This window comes from Diuraphis noxia, unplaced genomic scaffold (genome assembly GCF_037042655.1).
Source record: "Diuraphis noxia isolate RWA-SAM2 unplaced genomic scaffold, SU_Dnox_SAM2 contig0001, whole genome shotgun sequence".
NCBI classification, from domain to species: Eukaryota; Metazoa; Arthropoda; class Insecta; order Hemiptera; family Aphididae; genus Diuraphis; species Diuraphis noxia.
Window position 1 is genome coordinate 66,890,221 of NW_028301711.1, and position 23,772 is coordinate 66,913,992.

At 27.9% G+C, this 23,772-nt stretch overlaps 1 protein-coding gene and 1 long non-coding RNA gene across 2 annotated transcripts in view; both read right to left on the minus strand.

Annotated features, from left to right (window-relative positions):
* The window catches only part of LOC107169407 (uncharacterized), a 110,154-nt gene extending 107,401 nt beyond the window's left edge, over positions 1 to 2,753 (minus strand). Inside the window, exon 1 of the mRNA XM_089216787.1 lies at positions 2,151 to 2,753. Coding sequence (XP_089072913.1) covers positions 2,151 to 2,180 — 30 coding nt within the window. The 5' untranslated portion in view covers positions 2,181 to 2,753. The remainder of the gene's footprint in view (positions 1 to 2,150) is intronic.
* A 19,130-nt stretch (positions 2,754 to 21,883) lies between these two features.
* LOC149061381 (uncharacterized) lies at positions 21,884 to 22,962 on the minus strand. Its single transcript, XR_016189519.1, has 3 exons — positions 22,805 to 22,962; positions 22,642 to 22,730; positions 21,884 to 22,210 (listed from the first exon to the last, which is right to left on the minus strand). It is a non-coding gene; the product is annotated as an uncharacterized LOC149061381 (long non-coding RNA).
* Positions 22,963 to 23,772: the final 810 nt, after the last annotated feature.

Below are 23,772 nucleotides of genomic sequence, written 5' to 3' on the forward strand. Positions count from 1 at the left end.
CAATCGACGTCGCTTGTCTGTACACACCAGCACCTATATATATATATATATATATATAAGTGTATATGCATATAAAAGTCACGAGGGCAATTTTGATTTAGATCGAAAACGGGAGTTCGAATTTAAATTTCACAACGCCGTTTTACCGTACGACGCACGGTGAGGACATTACACAGGTACATTATAGCAGCTATAATATTATTATTATGTATTTAGACTGTAAAGTCTGGTGTGCAGTGGGTCGGCCCGGGGCGGAATCCGATCATATTCGGCGGTTTTGAATTTTAGAGAAAACGACACACGTCACTTACCTACATCCAAACACAATGTTATAATTTACGAACCGAATGTGTCGTAATGATATTGGGATAACGTTGCACGCGTACAACGGACTGGAGTACACAATCTCGCATAGAAATTTGAACGATCTATTTTCCTCGCAGGTATGAACAAATAATGTATGTAGGAATACAAGAATATACGGAGTAATCAGTTAGTATGTTATTATTTTTATCTGCTCTTAATTTGAAAACAAAAATATTAAGTGTAGGTACGACTCTATCTCTTATCTTTATTAAATAAATATGCATAGGTACACTGAGTATTATTGCAGAGCAATCTGTTTTATCGTTGCGATGGTAGCTTCTTAAGTGAAGGTACATTAAATAACGAGATGAAGTAAGCATTATACCTTATATTTTACTCTTTAATAAAAATTAGTTTACCCATATCAATAAAAATGATTGAATTTTTTATGAAAAACATACAATTATTTCTATCTGAATAATAGGTAAGGCGTTTTATTTGCATGTTCCGAGGTTGCTACTATTTTTTGATCAAATGGTTCAAATACTGTACACAGCGGTCAGTGATAGTCAAATCAATTGATAATTACACCATAATAATATAGATAAAAAGGTTAAATAAATATATCTAAAGAGTCTGCCTATTAAATACTCACGTTATTATCTAGAAAATTTTCTCAATACAATAGTAGGTATAATTCATTAATCATTGATATTTCATTCGATTTTAAAATAATAAAATCAAAAAAACATTATTAACTGTAGGTAAGTATAAAATACTTTTATCAATACTATTATACTAATATTAAAGCGAAATTAAATTCAGTTTCATATAAATATTTAATAGTTTTTTTTTTTTATTTCAAACATTATTTCATAAAAATTATAATTATTTAGAATATTAATTAATTTTTAATTCATCTTCAATAACGGGTCTGCAAGATTTAATTAATTAATCTAATGAATTCTTGAATCCTAATAACTTAAGATCTCTTAAAATATCAAATGGTATTTATATTTTTGAGCGATTCTAGTAATTCAACATTAGAACAATTATCAGTGTTATTATTAGAAAACGTTCGGAACTTGGCTCCAAATTTAACGCGACGTAATTTACCTGCAGACTGCAGTACCGATATTTTTATAGATCATAATATTACGGATACAAAAGAATCTAATAATGGAAAATATATAGCACACAAAAATAACAATATGATTCTATTTATAACATAATCGAAACAACGTTAGAATTATACGTAAATAATAATGAATCGATAATGACACTCAGTTTATATTATTTGGTAAATATTTGCAGGCAGCATATTATATTACAACTATTAGAGATTTCAAATTGTCAAATCCCAGCTAAAATGTACGTGCTGCGGGGAGACTTTAACGCTGCCCCATCATCCGCGCTAAAGACAAGTATACACATAAGGCGGGCATGCCATAGCGAAGAGTTTATTGGCGGCGGATCAAAATAAAACCTAATAAGTCTAAGTAGGTAGGTACCGATCGGAAAGCACACGACGTGACTCGTTTTGTCCCGACTAAAGGTGTATTCTTACAAAACAATGATACAAGACGTGTGTGCGGCGTGTTCCGGTCGGGTATTGGGTTAGTGGTTAGATAAAAGCCGGAGACAAAAATATAATAAATAATAATAACGATAAGTCTTGGAACGCGGCTCGACAACTAGAACAAATCGGTCGTCACCTGAATTCCGTAGACGACAGCAACTGCTGGTACCTAAATACTATACCTTAACACCACGTATCATAAAATACCATGGCTGTTGAATATTAAATATCAAGCAATATTATACGGTCAAGTATAGGCACTCACTTCTTGCAGAATTTCCAGTGCCCCGGCCATGTGGATACCGTGAACTATTTCTCCGCTCTCGTTCGCTTCACACTCTCTCAAGACATCGTACAGGTCTGGGTGTCACGACGATCGAGATGACACGGCGAAGCGAACGTTCCGAACACGTCCGCTAAGAAGAGCTCGACGGAATCGTCGCAAACACGGCGAATGAATATGGGGGGAAAAAAAACGTAAAATCAAATCGGACCACTGTACGAGAAATGTTCTCAAACAACACGGAAAAACTTTACTCGTTCAGTGCGGATAGACAGCGGTGGTGAGATAACAATGATAGCGTCTGCGGGAAATGGGCGCGTGAAAAAAAAAATTAATTATGCCGCACTATTGCTGCTAACCGACTGTAACAATAATAATGGTGTCGTTATTGAAGTCGTAAATAGTTTGATTTCATGTATTTATGCAAAATCGACGAGCCAGAATTTCGAATTAAACAAATAATATCGCGAAATTATTGTGTTGCTCGATGTATTTCACTCTCCCTCTGCCGCGGCGGTTCTATCCTGTCTGTCGGTGGTCGGCCACTATCGGCTGCAAGCACGCGCGCGGTTGACACGCCGGGCGCGATTTATCTACTACTGCGCACCGACGCGCCACCGCCGCCGCCGTGTCTGATCGTGCGCGTGCGTGCGCCGCGCGCGTTCGTTCGCTCGCGACCGCCCACCCTCGTGCCCGCGCGCGCGTGCGGCTAGGCCCGCGCACGCGCTCCGTTTACGCGGCGTTTATCATCAGCCGTCGTCGGTTTTTCGCCGCCCGTGTATATACCTGACGCGCGCCAGACCCCATCGATGGAGTTCCGTGACCGAGCCGCCCCTCTCCGCGAGTGATTTTCGAAAATGTTGTACTTGCACAACATTTATATTGATTTGATTTTCGACTAGTATAATTTTTAGTTTTTATAATAAGGAAGTACATAAAATATTATAATATGCTACCTTTTTTTTTTTATGCATTAACGCCATAAACATATCGTAGATCTGTTAATTACCTACAACGGGTAGGCATATTTGTTGCACGGTAAACAATAAAAGTTTCACATGTATGATTTGTGTAAGAAGCTGTTGATCATAGGCACACATTCAGTCTTAAACTAGGGAGTGCTAAAATGTTTTACCTTAAAGTGACCCGTGCGGGGCTTCGCCCCCCCCCCTCCCGTACGATTATATATACCAAACATATATTATTATTTTCAAATAAAATTAGAAATAATTAAATTAAAAAAATATAATATAATTAATTTTCAATAAACAATGTTTATTCTGTCTAATATATTATAACCAACACTAAATACATTCCTTTAGTATATGAAATCAATTAACAACAAATTTGTATTATTTAATATATTATTGTACATTTATAAATATAAAAACTGAAACAATTAACAAATTAGAAAGAGATTATAATAATAAGAGATTTTTTGAAAATTTGTCAATGATATTTTCATTTTTAATCCATTCGTCAGTTCTCTTTCTGTATACAAAGATGAAAGATTAGTAAATCTAGATTGCACCATAATAGTATGTAACCAATTTTTTATACGGCGCATGGAAGAAAATGATCTTTCGCATACATTGGCAAAAAAATAGGTATAGTTATTGCAACTTGGAATTTGGATTAATTTAAAAATGTTTGGATATACACTTGGATACAAGCATTCATTCAAGATCTTCTAGCAAATAAATTTTAGTCAGACAATTTTTTAATACATCATCTCTGCTTTCAAACTTTCATATGAAGTTCCTAAAACATTCTGAAAATATGCTGAAATTGAAAAAATATGCTAACAAAATCCTATTCAGTATTCTAGTAATAAATACTAAAAATATACCTGAGTTAAAACAGCCAATAACATAACATGCATTATAAACAAGTACCTAACATAATAACATCTCAAACCCAAATAACCAATACTGTATAATATATATATATATGAAGTATGTATGTCTGTGGCATAATGCATTACCAATAACAGTAACTGGTATTAACTTATTCTTATAAACGCAAATTTACACTTTAAACAATATTTTTAGCTTAAAATTAGCTGGGGGTGCTAGTTTAAGTTTTGGGGGTGCTAAGCACTCCCTGGCACCCCCGTATGTGCGCCAATGCTGTTGATTGACGTCACCTTATAGTAATATACTACCTACTCTATAGTAATTAGTAAGTACCTACAAAGAGTTTGATGTTTAAATGATTCTATTAGGAAACCGCTCAGAACTTCTCGTAATATTTTTCAGTGATCAATTTTTATCCATATCAAGAGAAAAATGAGAAATCTTAATGATAATACGTAAAGTATGAGTTATTTGTATAGCATTTTCTTTTTTCTTTACCGAATTAAAACGAAAGTTGGCTCTAAACTAAATTTTATTTATGTTATGTTATTTGTTTTAAATACATTTTTAGAGCTTCTATCTATTTTAGTGTACCAGCTATTTAGATATACCTACATCCTTATTATTGTTTATAAATTTGTAAATAATATTGATATCAAATAATATAGGTATACAGACAAAAGTCCATTATAATTCTTACAATAATTTCAAGTATACCTAAGAGGCGAAGAATAATCAAAACAATAAATTTGAAGATTTATCATGCGTGTGAAGATACAATTCAAAATAAATTTGCTTCTTATTCATTAGTTAATGTAGAACGTATTTTTTCAAAATACCTATAAATATATATATATATATATAACCTTTGTCTGATCGTTGACGACAAATTTGTTTGAAAACTTAAAAACTTTTATCGTATAATTATGCATCTCAGATGACATAGGTATGTAAATTATTTTAATATTATAGTTTTTTTTTTAATTTACAGATTAACCATTGAACGGAACAGTACAACAACAAATATTTTAAAAACCAATTTGGTCGGTTTTTTATAGCTTTATTGCTACACATTACTTTAAATGCTCTTTCCATCATTTTTTATTGCTAAAAACCCGTAATCTAATAATTATCAATCATAATATGTCTTAGAATAATTTATAAAAAAAAGTAATACCTAATAACTAAGGATAGGTATGAGGAGAACTGAAAGTTCGTAAAACTGCCTCATTATTAAATAACAATTTGTTTTAAAGGTTTTTGTTATAATTGTTGCATATATATTTTAAAAATTAACATTATGGATTATAGCATAATACCTATACCTATTTATAAGACTTATAATATTATGATTTTTTTTTAAACATTATTAATTTGTTTTTAATTTTTATAGTCATTCTGCTGTTTTTATCCATAGGGTTCTACCTATTATGTAATACAATATATTTAGACGACTACGACATTATTAAATGCTTTAAGTAGACGGTCTATTTTATTATTAGTAAAAATGTACTTTTTCAATTGAAATATCTAAATATTGCTCGTGTTGCTAAATATCTAAAACACTGTGTACCTACCCAATATTTTTAATCTATAAAAGATAATTACACAACTGCTATAATCTACAATTCTCTGTAACTATTCTTTTATAAAAAGAGAAATATTTATGAGTAATATTTGACCAACATTTACGTTGAAATTTCCACATTTCCCAATTACTTCTGAAGTTATACAAATTATATAACTTCAACAATATGGCTAAGCAGTTTATGAATATTTTTTGACTAAAGAATACTTACGAGTATTTTGCACTAACTCAATCTTTAATTTAATATGGAATTGTAGCCTGATAAGGAGCAACTAAAACCACAAGTATATTCTGATAGCACAAAACACGAATTTGAGATCATACATAAAAAAAACCTAGATTAACTCCTAATATAATGCTATATAACGAAACGTTAATTATAATTGTTAAACAACTCTATTAAAAAAAGTTTTATTTTATAATAAAAAAAATGTATTGCAACCATTTGAACATAAATATAATACTCGATCTGAGCACTTCATAATTTCAAAAGTTAAAACCACATAATTATGCAACAGTCATACAATAATTGGAATAAAATTATATATGAAGAGCGAATCTAACCTAACGGAACTACGGAACTATAGAGAGCATGCTTGATTTAAATGATTGATTAAAAAATGGTTTCTAAGTTATAAGTAACAGTCCTATCATGATCCTTAAAAATATGATCTGTCTTACTTTTCTGCCTCTTAAAACCATGTAAAATCTTTATTTGTATTAGGTATATACTTATTTTTCCATAATACTTACATACATTTATTTATTTTATCAATACTTTTAAATTTAACTTTATGTCATTGTTTTAAATTACATTGTCTAATCTAATGCCTATATACTATAATATGTTGCCCTCGTCTATCGTTAAAAGGTTTATCTTAGTAATATAGGCGAAGCAGAAAAAATACATTTAAATCTACTGTAAACTATATTTCTGCTAATAAATATTACTATTATTAATACCTACTCAAATATTTTAATTTATTAATGAATTATGTATTTTATTAATGTTATAAGTAAATACTAGTATAATTTTAATCTAGAGATTTTCACTAAATATTTTTAAATACTTTTGTGATAAGACATAACTTGTTTTAATAAATACAATTATTAAACAGTGAAAGAAATAATGCGAAATTCATACTTTTAAGATGTTTTTAAGTACGAAGTTGACAATGACAAAAAATTCAAAATATTATTTTTACATGTTCGTAATTTATTCATGTAATTAGGCTTAACCATTGAACGTGAGCATAAAATTAAACATTTTAGAACACAATTATTTTATATGCTATAATTCGATTAAAATATTATACGTAAATTACTTGTAGAAATACCATTGAGGTTATTATTACTGACTAATGTGCCAACTTGGAATGTAAATTCTATTGACTATATAGGCAATAACAATGTATAACATCTGACAATTAATGATTATTCCATAGACTAAACTACATAATGTTACAATGAATTCTTAGGTAGGCGATGTTTTTAATAAAATGGACTCGTTTATAGTTTTAGTTATAATATATAACAAATGTCTTCATTTCTTCAATATACTAGTTTATTTCAATAATACCCGCCCCTACATCATTTTTTCACGTTGAGGAATTAAAATGAGAGCATAAGGTACATTCCATAGCTTGAATTTTAGGGGGTTCAAACCCCCCTTTAAAAAGGTAGAAAATGTAAAAATGTCTAGTATATTCTAAAATTTTTTGATTTATTTTTTAAATCATTTATTTTTAACTGAATAAAATACTTAACATAATATTATATAGTAAATGTATAGTATAGTGCCTGTAGTGCATTGTGATAATTGATAATAGTATAAATAATTAAACAAAACAGAGACAAATTAATTTCAATCATTGAATGCACTTTACTGTGTGGTTACTAGGAAATTATTTTAAGATACAGTATGAAAGAAGTATGGACCTTCTACAAAGAAAATTCCTTGCTACGGTCCTGGCTTGAATATAGGTTTGGTTATGTCTTACACTGCCATTTTATTTCTTTCTTGATAACAAATTATAGGCTAGTAGGCTACGTGCCTACATGTAATGACACTATAGATACTGTATATTAAGTCATAGTATAAAATAGGTATACACAATATTTTGGTTGTCCTTTTGGACGTTAGGTTTGGAAAGTATCTCCGTTTCAAATGGAATGTAATTGTATTTATTTGTAGTCATAATTTAAAAATATAGCTAGGTACCTATTCAAAAAACAAAGTAGGTGGGCAAGTGGGTTTCGCGGCTACAATAAACGTCTTATGGGGAATTTTAATGGATATTTTAAATTAAGAAAATTTGATTTTAATGATGATCATTGTATAGGAAAAACGATTTGACAAAGACGGTCAGCCAGCCTATAACTGTAGGTACTTGATAAAATTATTGCTATCAATGAAATTTATTTTATACAAATAAAAATATATATATATATATATATATATATATAGCTATACTTATACATACATTATAGGTTCAATTAACATTTGTCGAATTCATTTAATTTGAAAATGACATTGAGTATTTTTTAATAAATGTTTCAAGTACCACAAATAATATATTTGAAGAAGAAAAAAATAATAAATTAACTCAGTGTTCATCGTTTTTATACCTAATTTCATCCAAATTTAGATTTAAAATATCTAAAAAAAAATTGTGTTTTTAATTTTTTATAATTTTTAGTTACTGCAAGTAATAACTACTATTTTATACATTTAAGTTAGACCAAGTTAGAGTTATACCAAAAAACAAAATTTTGTCATACAAATTCTCGTTTTTCCTTACTCTTTTAAAAGTTATCCAAGTAATATCATTTAGATTCACTTTACTACCAGAAAAGATACATAAGAACAAAATTGAAGCATATTTTATGCCCTAAAAAGATATGACAGACACAATGTTATGCTATTTACACCACGAGTCTAGTTATATAATAATTCTACAATTATGTCAATATTGATCTGTAAGCTAATATATTATTATTATTAATATAAAATAAATAATAATTAATAATAAAATAATAATAATAACAATAATATTATATACCTAATAATTCATTTACATTACTTTATTTTATATTTTGTATTAATAAATATTTGTCAATACACTGCTAATAGCATATAACAATAATTATTGCATAAAAATATTTTTCGAAGCAAATAATTATAGTTATTAATATAAAAAAATTGGTTTCAATAACTGATTCTTCCATACCCTCAATGTTGTCATTAGGTCCCAGCACGAAAATATTTCCATTTCGAACATTATATTCTGCTAATCATAATTAACAATTAGTAACTTTTACTGGATTAGTTTTATCAAGAATACCAAATTATTTCAATTTTTGGTCATCGTCATCGCTTGTAAATTAGAATGCCTATTCAATAACCATACGATATATGGGTAGATTAGATTGCCTATCTACCGAAAGTAAGGCGTAATTTTTATTATCGATCAAGTTTCTCTTCAAAGTTACCACAACAATCTAAAACCATTCTAGTAAATCCTTCTAGGACGTTGTTGGAATTTTCAGTACGCTATATTGAAAATTATTTGATTACAAAGTTTATTTGAAGTGCCAAATTTACAATCAGCAGACATTGTTGGACGTTGGAAAAACACTAAAAAAACTTTACGAATATTGACACAGTACCTATATTCAAAACTTCATATTAAATAAGTGTACAGAAATAAACGAACAGAAGTATAAAAAGTGTCCAACAAACTAATTCATATATCATGCTTGAAGAAAAATAATGTTAACAATTTTCCCTAATTTTTAAATCGCTATTTTCCTTTAGCACTACATTTTTTTTATTAATTTCCACATGGCATCCCTACAAAACATTTTTTATGATCGAAATATTGAGTTTTGTTGTCCAAAACATTTTGAAATAGGTCTAACAAGTATGTTCACACATCATAGATGAAGAAAAACCGATCCAAAAATTCCATTAGCACCACATTTATCATTTTACATAATATGACACGAATATAAAAAAATTTCATTTTCGTAATATTGAGTATAACCCTTAATAATTATAGCAGTGTAATTTGAAAAAAAATTAATATTTTTATCATAATTTTCTTTACATTACTCTGTAATTTTGTGACAATATTTATTAATATCACTGTTTTGTAAATAGCATGTTTTGAGGTTATCTCTTTTCGTCTCTTTACATCCATCAACTCGTGAGGACAAATCGTAATCATATTCCTAATACCCATGTATCATGTATCCTTCTATAATAGGTTACATAGTGAGGCAAACTTCCATTACCTCCCTCAAAAAATGCTTTACTGCTAACACTCTGTATCTGAAATAATATTTTTATTATGAATGAAAATGCGTTGTTTGGGTTTAATAAGTAAGTAGGTATGATCAGGCGCGGATCCAGAAAAATTTAACAGGGGGTGCTCAAAAAAAAAAAATTGTTACACCTTACTATTTATTTAAATATTATCATTTTCTATTTGATTTATTAGTGCTAACTTTTTTTTCATAATAATTGTTATCGGTGCTTTCCGCCGTCGACGCGTGCCGTTGCATACAAGTAGGTATACTTCGAAAACAATTAACAATAGTTATTATTGTCATATGTGACGGTGATAATGAAAAGCACCGATATTATTATTATTATTTTGAAAAATAACAAATGATATAATTTATAATACAAATTTATTTTGTTGGTGGCTAGATGACAGGGGGTGCTCGAGCACCCATAGCCCCCCCCTCCCCCCTGAATCCGCGCCTGGGTATGATTCGTGTTTTAAAGATTGTATTAAACGTACATTTTTTTTGCTTCATTTTCAATGCATGCATGTATATTTTTAAAAACATATTCATCGTTTTTTAGTGCATATAAATCGGTTCCCTAATAATACCTATTATTTTTTATAATAGTGTATACAGGGTGATTCTTTTATCGTTGAACAACGCTCATTATTTCAAAAAGTATTGATTTTTTTAAAAATTTTTTCACCCTTATATTTAATATTTATAACACTATCAACTTTCGATTTTCAAATGACAATCTATATTAATAATCGTATAAATTAATAAATCTATTTTTTTTCATGAATTTTCAAGTTAAAATGTTTAACTTTCGTTAATCAATTGGCGAGTATAGCTGCTCAATGTTTGGTGGTTTTTAGGTAATATATTGTCTGCAAAATATTTAGATTTAAAATCAGATTTGTTCACACTTATTAAGATGGATAATGATAATATTTTGAAAGACCAAATAGTACACAAGCAGATCAAAAAATTTATTACATTTTTAAGCCTTAATGTTTTTCTTGATAAGTACCTACTTTATTTTATAGTGTATATTCAATATTCATATATAAACCCCATATTTTTATTTTATAGCCATGATGAATATGCAATTGGTCTCCTGCATGAAGTTATTGAACAATATCAAGTTTGTACTAAATTAAATTTAGTTCCACAAACATTTTATGAAAGGTTTAATAAGAACATAAACAATGTTTATACCAATCAAGGGGATGGGGAATTCATATATAAATCAATAAAATATGAATTACAAAAACTACTCTATAAAATTTACAAAGCTACGTACAGAAATTTTAAATTCGATGAAGTGCTGTGATATTATTATCACCTGTTTGAATAAAATTATATTATTCAATAAACTGTTAACAGATATGAGTCCTCAGAAAATGTCATAATGGTCGACGTTGGGAAATATTCTGTTAAATTTTATATGGACCCTAATACCCTATCGTTTAAACTCATGAAAATTTTAATTTCATGGAGATTTTGTTAATTGGTTTGCTACTTCGAAATCAATTCTTAACTGTACAAGTGTAAATAAATTATTAATACATATAACACATATCAATACATAATATATTATTTTTTTAGACCAAACAATTATATACCAAGTTCATAACTTGTTTTATTCAATTATTTCATTTTCCGACAGTTGCTTATTCATCTAAAAATCTTTGTTTATAAATAGAATAAAATATTAGAATATTTTACATTATACCAGCCGCCGCTGATCGAGCACCGTCGCAATCCGACCGTCGTACACACAGTGCTTTTTCTTATATATTGTCCGCTACGATGACGTTTTGTTCTCTTATACATATTGTGTTCGACATCGTCGTCTACCCACCTGTCATGTTAAAGCTACAAATAAAAAAAACCAACTAAACTCATCTGAAATAAATTGTATTGTGCTTTATTTTGCTAACCTCCACACCAAAGGGTACGACCGGCCTACCGCGGACGGCTGCAAGGAACAACCACGCCGTAGCCGTACAAAGTACGAAGAAAAAGTTGCTTACTTATTGATTTATAGGCTTTAAAATATGAAATATTTATTTATTTTCAGAGGTGATTTAAATAGTTCATCTTTTATTGTAATTTCAATTTTATTTTTATCTTAAATTTTAACTATCAAAATGATCTGAATACATATTAGAATTATACAAGTAGGTAATACCTATTACTTACTATTTTATCATACTATTATAATACTATACTACAATCACATTATTATACAGCTCTTTACCCAAACTACTCTCATTGATATTACTGAAGGTTTCACATGAGCGACTATATTTATTATGGTGGATACTGGGTAGTCATTGTGAAGTAAAGAGTGTCAATATTTTTAAAGAGACACTAAATCTTAAGAAATGTATGATAATATTATTGCTATGTGTGAAATTTAGGTGAATTAAAAAACATCTTCTATAGGTACAAAATTAATATTCATAATTATTATTTATTTTTATAAGACCGTAAAAAATATATTATTACCTATATTACGAGTACCTACATTACAATATAATAAGAACCACTTTCAAATTGAATAAACTGTAATTTATAAATTACATATTTATCCAATATACAATTACATACTTTATTATGCTTATAGTTATATCAAATTCATATCCATTTATATCTTGTATAATTATTTACATTCATTTTCAGGTAGTTAATAATTCAAAATTAAAAGAGCGATAGTGGATGAATTTGTTCAGTTCCATGCAAACGACAGTATTTAAAAGATTATTATTGTGCTCATGAACCCCAAATGTATGTAATTTTTTATTTATCTTCAAATTTTAATGATGTTTAATAATTATGATTAGTAATCTCAAATTGGGAACATAAATCAATTATTTAATAAAACTAACTGATTGATAAAATTATCACATGATTTATAAAAAACCCGTTTTGAAATAAGTATTATGAGATACGAGTCCTATGTTTGAAAAGGTGTAAGAATTTTCTCCAAAAAACACTGTTTCTTTCTCACTTTTACAGTCTTAGGATTGTCCATATTAACAGGCATGGTTAAAAATGTGCTTTTTTGAATTTGAATTTTCAAAGTTGTAGGTATATAAAAATCAAGTTCGGCGGTGGCTGTCGTAACAGTAGTATGTGCATTAGCGTTGACCTGATTCTACGGCGCTTCCCACTGGCAATTTGTATCAGTTTTTTGTGATTTTCGCATCGAGAGGTACATAAGAAGTGCGCGCAGGGATCGGTGTCGATTTTGAGTTGACCCAGTAGGACCACCTGAGAGGAGCTACAGCCGTACAAAGGAGTGTAGCCACTATATACACGTCGAAAGACGAGATTCGTACGCTGCCAAGTACCACAGAGCACACTTTGTTGCAACGTCGGGAACCGTTTCAACCAGAACTACCGAAGACAACCATGAGTTTGATGTCATACCTTCCTCACCCTTCTATGTAAAACCCCATATATCTAATTTTACTGTTAACGCTTTGAGTATAAATATATGTTAAACACATTGTAAACGAATGAACCTAATATTTTTATTATGAATTTGAAAATAAAAGATTAATGAATTGAATTGTACGACCAACAATATAAATTCATTATACTATTAAGTATGTAATATATAGGTAATGTATAATCCAAGTCAAATGTTAATATTAACTTATTTATTAATATTTATTTTTATTGTGTACATTGTACAGGGTGAAAATTCATAAGAATAAGAGAAATGTCATCATTCGATTTCAAAAAACAATTAAAAGAATTTAAATAGCAAGTCCATCTTTGAATATCATTATTCAGTTTCTAATGAAATCTGGGTTTATATCCGTCTACTTTAAAAATTGTATTGTGTCACCTACTTTTCCATTGTGAGACTACAACATGATTATAAATCTAATGCATAATATATTCATCCATAAACCTATTCGGCAAGTAATTATATTATTCATTATTTATATTCCACAAAAACACCTTTTGATGAATAAATAATAAGTACAAATAGGTTTTTAAGTAAAAAATAATTTAATACTTATGGTACTATATTAGTCATGTACCATGTTAGTTGAGTGAAATAAAGTCAAAATACATAATGAATAGTAAATAATGAACACTTAACTATAAAAATATATTGATATTATATTAATAACTTATATCATACATAATATACAGATATCCGGACATCAGGTCCATATCACTAATATTGGTAATAAACTATGTCTAACTATATGTATATATAACTATATCACAGATACCTGTGAAAGAAATAATTAAAAATACCGAAATGGAAGTGACAACAGAAACTACAGAGTCAGATTGAAGAATAAGCCCAATTGATTATTCTATAATATACTATTATCAACTAAGTAAGTACTCGCTTAAAATACCTAATAGGTGAGATTTAAATATGTAAGAGTGCATTTTAAAACACTGAAATACTGAAATTGTTAGATGTAATTCTAATTCCTAACAAATAACTATATATGAATGATTCGAAGGTTTATTTGCAATAATCAAAATAATTGCATTTTTAAATATGAAATTATGGCCTTCAATTATACATTATTGTAGACAAGACTCTTTTCCTGTTACCTTTTAATTCAAATAGCATTAACTATTTTGCTGTATTAGAATCCGTTGGATATACTTCAACACACAAAACACACAAAATAAAAGTTGCTTCGATAATTATTTTTGATTTTACAGTTGGACGTGTATTAGCTGATTTTCTAAAAGATTATCCAATCCAGTAGGCAATCGACATGGAATGCTTAATGATTAAATTATAAATAAACTTACATCCGGTCCATATCCAAATATAGGTAAATTAAATTAAAGTCCTGCTAATGTCGATAAAGACCTTGTAAAATACAAATTTACGTAAATGGCCGGTAATTTACGTAAGTGACGACACATAATGGTTAATGTTGTAAACACGAGTATTATTTTACTATTTACGTCAATTCCCAACTCCTGTTAGACGTTGTTGTAAATTATACATTTATACTTTTATAACATACAGGTCACTGTTAGTTATCTACATATAACTGATGGAGTGATGGCTAAGTCAAATAATGCCGTGATTATATAACAAATTATCAAAGGAAGATAATTTATTTTATTAGATTTTTTTCCCATATCGTATTTTAGCTATTTTAGTATCGTGGTGGACATCGTATTGGTTTGCAGTGATGAGTTCAGATAGCAAAAATAACATCTAGATAAATATTAGATTACTAGCTAAATCAATATCTAGATAAATATGTATATAACATTTTTTCATCTAGATTTATATCTTACAATAGTTAATTTGTATTAATGCTTGCCATGTTATTAGATTCTTGGTTGAGTAATTGATTAAGGGTGGAAAACCAGGAAGGCTCGTTTCGTGTTAAAAATATATTACCTAATGAATAAATATACATATAAAATATTTAAATACCTATATATTATATTTAGCATACAGTAGGTACCAATTTCAACGTATAACAAAATATCAAATAACCAAAATCATGGTTAATTACAAATTATTGTAATTAACATATATATTTTCTGGTTTAAAAAACTAGTTTATATTTTGTATATTGCATTCAAACTGCAAATTAAAATATAAATACCAATAATATTTTAATTGTTAAACAAATAAATTATAATGATATGTGTGTTAATACTTGGATTGCTCCACTGAAAAGTCGTTCCACTGGAGCTGAAGACGGAATAGTTGTGTTGTATTTTAAGAACACTTGTTTAACTATGAGATAATCTTCTAAAACACTGAATTCTTTTTTGGGAGAGTTTAAGAACGTCAAAGCCTGCACACAATAAAAGATCTAGATATTTATGTAGATTTCCATAACTTAAATCTTAGATACCAATTAAATATAATATCATTTATTCATCTAGATAAGATAAAGCTACTTAATTTTCATCTAGATACAACTCAACACTGTTGATTTGACATCGCTTGATTCACAGTTCGACAGTTCGTTGAATCAAAATTTCGCTGTTCGCCATCTCAAGTTTCATTTAATTTTTAAATATTTACTTTTTATTTACGTAAAATATTAAGTATGTTTGTAGATACTGAAAATATTACAACAGTATTCCTTGCTAAAATAAATAATTATTTAATAATAACTAATATATTATATAATTAATATTTAAAAAAATATATAAATAATTATAAAGTAAAATTATGTGTATTTTCAGTCATTTACGTAATTGACCAATTGTCAATGGTTAAGGAGATGTCAGCGCAGCTATTTTCCTTCGTAGTAACATGCAGTGGCGTCAATTCAGTTTTTATTAGACTAGGGCAAACACTCACTGATTTGCCGACTCAAAATTTTTTTCACACAGATTCACATAAAATAAAATCCATAGTAAATGAGGGGGGGGGGGGGTACATTTTCAGGTATTTGAACATCATATACCAGATTTTAAAGTATTATAAATATAAACAATTTTGTGACATATTTAATAGAATGACGAATGGTACAATTATTGAGAAATGTGAAAATAAATAATAAATAGGTTATAGCATTGATTATAATAAAATAAAAATAATACTAATACATTTTTTAATAATTTATTCTATAATAAATGGTTATAGGTTAAAAATATTTACAGTCATAGCTTAATGCTCAACACTATGGTAAAATACGCCTACGTTGGCATTCTCAATATCTCAATTAATAATATAATAATAAATTTCATTAAAAAATACAAAAAAAAAATTTATTTTTAGATTCTGAACGGAGTGATGAATTTATTGATTTTACAATGATGTATGTTTTTTAGAATTTATTGAATTTACAATGATGTGTGTTTTTTTTAGATTCTGAACGAAGTGATGAATGTATTGATTTTACAATGATGTGTGTTTTTTTTTTGTGTCTGTGTACAGCATAACTAGTCGAAATAATGCTTCGATTTCAAACTTTGGGGGTGGTTTCCGATGTAAAATTGAAGATCCTTGGTGCATTATAGAGGTCAAAAGTAAACATTTTCCAACAGAATTTCAAAAAAATCGAGAAAAAAAAATGGCAGAAAAACGACCCAAATTTAATCCCATCCATTACAGTAACCTACTGTACAGCAGAGCGACATCCACGACTTACCCGCTTTTTTTTTTGTGTGTCTGTCATCACGTTTTGGGGCAGTTCTGTTATCAGTAATATTATAATTGACAAAATAATTATAAATTTATTTATTAATCAAAATAACAATATTATATGATTGAATGATTCATTACAATGGCCTTAACGAGTTAAATATAAAACTTCTTATAATTTTTAAATGTGCCGACTTAAAGTTGTTGTAAATGTTAGACTAGGGCAAATGCCCAAGTTGCCCCCCCCCCCCCCCCCCCCAAATGACGCCACTGGTAACATGCTTTCGAAAAATAGGTTTTATTCCAAAATGATTAGACTTAGCGTTACACAACCTATTATAAAAACTAAAGGTAACAACATTATAGAGGGAATGACATATCCATTTAGCTTTTTATTAGTTTTTAACGAAAATACGATAGTTTTAAGTTGTCGAAAATTGCAACTTTTTAATCATAAATACCGTTTCAGCTGTTTAATCATAAAATGGATATGTCATGCCCTAGATAATATTGTAATCTTTATTTATGAACATTTGGTGTATTTCTCTAAAATCACTCTAAACCTTTGTTTTGGCCATTTTTCGTAAACATGTTTTTTGTTATCTAATTTAATTTTTCATTCGTAATGTGCTGCTGCCACGAACAATGATTATAATCATAGTTCGTGGCTGCTGCCTACGAACAGCGGCGACGTCGACGACTATTTCTCCCAGTATTGCCACAATCAACGGATTTGGTCGCGTTGCATGCACAATGCACATGCACAGACGGGGATGGGTACAGTTCGGCCCCGTGATAAGAGTTCGGCCCAGTGATAAGGAATTTTCGATTATTCAGAGTTCGAACACTAACCTCAAAATACAAAAATTCAAATTATTACCAACCATTCGACATTGTAAACAAATCAACTACGATTTTTGAGTATTAGAATTCCTCAGCCTGGTCCCCAGCACCGGATACATTATTTATTCGTCCGTTAAAATTTCAAATAGCAAATAATCGTCTATAATAACTTTAACGGTCATTTTACGTTTGTCGCTTTTATTAGAAAGTTGGTATTTGGTTCATCTTAACGTAAGTAAGACTTATATTTTTTAATTTTTACCTTAATAATATGTTCTTAGATGAATTATTGTTTGTAATATATCTTTTTATTCTTATTGTTTATTAGATAATATTAAATATTTCTTAATAGCATGTGCACTCCTAATTAATAAGTTTTTCGACTAGGAAGTACTACATTTACGTAACTATAGACTCAAATACCACGTTTTTGTAAAACAATTTCAACATAATTATTTATTTGTATTTTGTACATTAACAGCTTAATATATATCATTATACTTATAAAGTAAATAATTTCCTTATTTTTACAATGTAAATAATATAATACTTTACATGTTACAAATAACACACTTCCAATTTCCATTAGGTGTTATTAAATTTAAAATTAACCCTCATAGCTTTTATAATTTTCATCATCTTAAAAAAACTATTATTATTAATATAATTAGCTTAGCATAAGTTTATCCAACTACATTAAACATTAAATATATTGTCATTCTATTATTTTAAATCAAAAATTATTTTTCATGCTCTGTTGCTCATTATCTTTTTACTTATATTCTTAAATATGTATTAACCAACATTATTATATATATATTAATTATTGTTGTTATTATATTGTTTAGACTTTTAATATTTTTATGAACACAGCCAATGGCTTAGAAGTGTCTAACAACTGCAATTTAATTTTGTTTATCTTATAAATTGTTAAACTATAGTTGGGAAATAAATAAATTAATATTATTATTGTTATTTTATATTGATTAATAAAGATCATGATGTATTATTTTAAAACTAACACTGATCACTTAGTTTTTCTGTTGCCACTATCTAAATTAAATACCAGTGCTTTTGGTCATCATTACTTGAACAGAATTCTGCAGATTGATTGTTACAATGTTTAAAATATTCTAATTTTCTATAATTACAGATTTGAAAATACTGAATGCTGCTTACAAAAATCTTCCAAATATATTGAAATGCAGTAAACACCATGGATCTTGTTATGATGGTCATTGGTTGATGATAGCTATTTTGATGACATCTTGAAAATTGCAATACTTAACTTAACCATAACTTTGTCTTTTTTATTAAACAGTTACACATATTTTTATGAATATTTTAATAACTATACAGTTATTCTGTTTAGGAAAATTGAATATGTCTGAAAATTGCATGGTAGTTATGGCTGGAAGAATGTGCAATGTTGTTAAGTCAAATATTTATAAAGCATATCAAATAACTTAAAACTTTTTCTTATTAATAATTCATGAATTATTAACTGTGGAAGACACTGAAAATAAGATTAACAATTAATCTCTATTTTTATTACCTAAATTATGTACCTATGTGTTTTAACTGAAATAGCTTCAGTTTATGTAAAGTGAATAATTAGTTCATAAAGAGTTCAAACAGTGAAGAAACTGAAAAATTCTCAAATATTTTTATTTCACTATCTGATGTTATAAATCGCAAATTCCGCATATATCCAGCGAGGGCATCTGAAGCAGTAATAAAGATAAGTTTGTTCAACTATATTAATAAACAATAATTTTACTTGTTGCTTCCTAACATCACATTGTTATATCTCACTATAGGTATCTTGTTAATTATGTTTTAGAGAAAACCATTTTTTGGCTCAATGATTGGGAAATCAATGTTATATGAGTTTTGTGTCGCCTATGGATTCAACAAATTATTTATTGCAAACGTGTGGTTTTTAAATATGTCAACAAAACAAGATGAACCAAAATTCTTTGGAGGTAAAATAACTTTTGAATAGTTAATATAAATTCATATTATTAATGTTTATACTTCAATTGTAGCAATCTTACGGTACACTATGCCAACCTATTGGTCCAAATGATCAACCTACATCCTTCTTGCAAGTTTACAGACTACTGCTGGTTTATTTAACAATAAAGGCGCCTAAGACGAGAAACTTCCAAATTATTAAAATATTATGTTACAATGAGGATGAAACAATGTATATTAGTACAAAACAAAAAAGCTGTTAGTTGCTGTAAACATCATCTAACTATTCAAGAACTATATTTCTGTTGAATTATTTTATTTAGTAAAACGTTAAACATTTTTTCAAAAATATAATAGTTATTAAGAGAAAAATTGTATAATTAAGAAGGTATCATACCTATTACATTGTTTTTAAAATATGATTTGGAAATTAAAAAATAATGTTATTTTTATTTATATTAAAAGTGAATGGCCATAAAAAAAACTGTGTTTTAAGTATTATATTATTTTTATTATATTAGTAGTATATTTTAAGTATTTTTAGATAACAGTATGAATGTGAATCACATACTTTTTGCTTCTGAAGGGCTTTATAACCCCTAACAATTTACAGGTGAACTGACACATAATATGGACATATGGTATGGTTTATAAATACGAATCATTAAACTTTTAAACACATCAATGAAAAGCTTACAAAACATGCTGTGGCCCATATGGATAGCTGACTAAAATAATCAATGTATTGATGAGAATTCTTGTTTCAATTTTTCAATCTTAAGATATAAAAATTAAACTATTTATATATATTTTTTACTATAATCAATTTGAACATTTTTAAGGTTTTGATAAATATTGTCATATTTGAACTTAAGATATTTATAAAAAATTATAAATAAACAACAAAAGTTTTTTTAAAATTCGTAATCTGTGTCTTGGTTCTATTTCAAAAATATTAATGAACATAACAGCTAACAGACTTAATTAATATAATCAGGCTATCTGACCTTTTTGGAAAAATGAAAAACTGATCCTAGTGTAGCATCTCTCGGAGAACAAATCGACCTCTATGCAAAATATTCGTTCGGCCAACGGTTTACCGAGAAAACCGTCATAGATAGTAAGTAGTTAGTAAAGTAAGTTATATGGAAAATTTCAATTTCGAGCTGAGTATTTTTAGTAGACTTTTGATAGATTTGAGGCCCTGCTGGCATAATGCAGCGTGGGCCATTACAAAAATTGAATGTAACAAAACAAATTAATTGGTAAAGTAATTAATGTTACTTACCAATGATATCGATTCAATAGAATTTCCTAACTTTTATCTTAATTTGGCTCTCTTGCACATCTGCAGCTGTATCAATATTTATGTCACGATTCTGTAAATGATTATGACTTATGATTTATATATTGAATGATAATATAATGAATAATTTCTATATGAAAGAATTTTGCAAATTGCATTAAATATTTCCCAAAGGTATAAAATCATTTACAAATAAATTTAAATTTCAACTAATTTTAAGCAACAATTTGATCCAGCACCATCTAGCGTAAAGCATTGTCATAAATTATAAAATTGTATGATACTATATTTCGGAACTTATTGCTAATTTTGACCTCACACATGAATTATCAAAAATATCAAAAAATAGTATTCAATGAAACTCATATTGGTAACACACATTTTATCCATAACCTAAAATATTGAAGTTATCTTTCCACACTTTAAAACAATTTAAACTTGAATATTCAAAAAAAATTATATCTGTAATGCCACTGGTGAATCCGTGTTACACAGCACTCATAATTTTGGTTATTGCTAATTTATGTATTGACAAAAGATTATAAGTGCATGTGTGCTCCTTTGTAAACCAATAACATCAAGGCACTGTTATAGAAATACACGATCATGTCATATACATTAGCATATAAACCATATATAAAACTTAAAAATTGTATTTACATGCTTAAATCTATATTATGTATTTTAGGTTTAAGGTAAATAGTTACATAAGATACACACATAAAAAATGTATAAATAATAAAATTGTGATTTTATAAATCTTTTAAAAATTATAATGATGAAATAAAAATATATATATTATTTATGGCTTATGTTTGCTATTATACACAAACAAAAAAATAAAATAAAATATACATTAAAAAATAAAAAATATAACCATATGATATAAAAAAATTATGAACTGAAGAATACATTGTTGAATAATAGAGATGGGACTTGTTTGCTTGTGTAAGTTTACAACTTAACATTTGTTAGTAAAAAGCTATTTTCAAAACAGAATAATCTCCTTATTGTCCTGGACAAATGCCTATGTCAATTATTGTATCTTGCTGACTAAAGCTGAAAAAAATAATAAAAAATAATATTAATAAAATTATTCTGAAAATTGTATCAATGTAAAATAGTTACTATAATCAATATTATTCAAATTTTATTAATGTATTATAGTGGTGTGCTTATAGAGTATACTTATACTATTTATAATTGTCTATGTGTTATAGAGAAAATTAAAATCAATAATTATATTATAAATATATAAACTATTTAATATTATGAATTATTAATTCTATCAACATTTAACATTACTATAAAATTGAACAGTCAATAATTACAAATTCTCAAGTAATCAATCCATACCCGATTGTAACTTTGTAAGATAAATAATTATCTTTTCCATATTTCTTTTAAGTTGCTTTAGATGTGAAATAAAAAATAAACTTTAAATAAATAATACACCTATTAAAGAAATTGTAACACTATACCAAACTTACATGAATTGAGTAGGTATGTAATTGTTGTAGATAACATGATATTAACTTGTTTTTTGCGATGATTTTAATTCCTTGTCTATACATTGCACCTAGAAATAATAACAATGTTATATAAAATAAAATCTACACAAAATATGATGACTAATAACTATGAACGACTTACAAAAACCACATCTAAGGAGAACTGTTTAGATTTGAAATTTGTATACTGTACACTGTAGTGAAATTATTATTCAATTAAACAAAACAAAAAGTGTAAAATACTTTAAATACTTAAAAATTAAATCAAAAATATCAAAATTGATAATAATCATTTTTTCTTTATCATGAAATTAAAAACAAAAAATAAATTAATAACCTCAAATATTGGTTAAGATTTGAAATGGTAACCTTCTAAAACTATATACAACCATGGTTATACTAATCTATAATCTATAATAATTGATAAAACAAATTTTTTTGTATTGTTTTTTGGTTTTTTTATGCTTTTTGAAAGCTATCTATTTAACTACTGGAAGATTTGTTACACTGACCACTTAAATGGAATCCTCATAAATTTCTCTACCGATAAAGTTTTGGGTTCACAATTTCTCGTTCTCTTATGTGTGATTAATCTCGTCCGCAAATGGACGACCACAATAATTCTGAATAGAAAACATAATATTTACCCTTGTTATTTTGTAATTACTATACCTATTGTTCAGCGTTAAAGGTTTTGAGACTTGTCATAAATTAAGTTATTATGTATGCATAAAAAAATAAACATATAACTGCATAAAACTATAAAATAGTCAAGTACAGAGGTTCAAATTTTAGTCACAATACCATTTGCAGCTTGCTTCTGTTAAAATACTAAGTCCTTCATCCACAGCGAACATTCTTGTTTACTTATCGTTTGAAAGTTTAAAAGTAAATCTAAGTTGTCGGATAACAAAAATCGTTTTCCTTCATTCAAAACAAATCACCTTAATTACAAATACTGTATTTTAATGTAATATAAATACACAAATAGGTAGGTAATCTAGACAATCTAGTATTTTTCGGACAGGTTTCAACTTAGGGGGACCATTGCTTCACCAAACGTTTTGGTTTAGGCTCTTCTAAGACGCATTCCCGAAGTCGAGGGTCTTT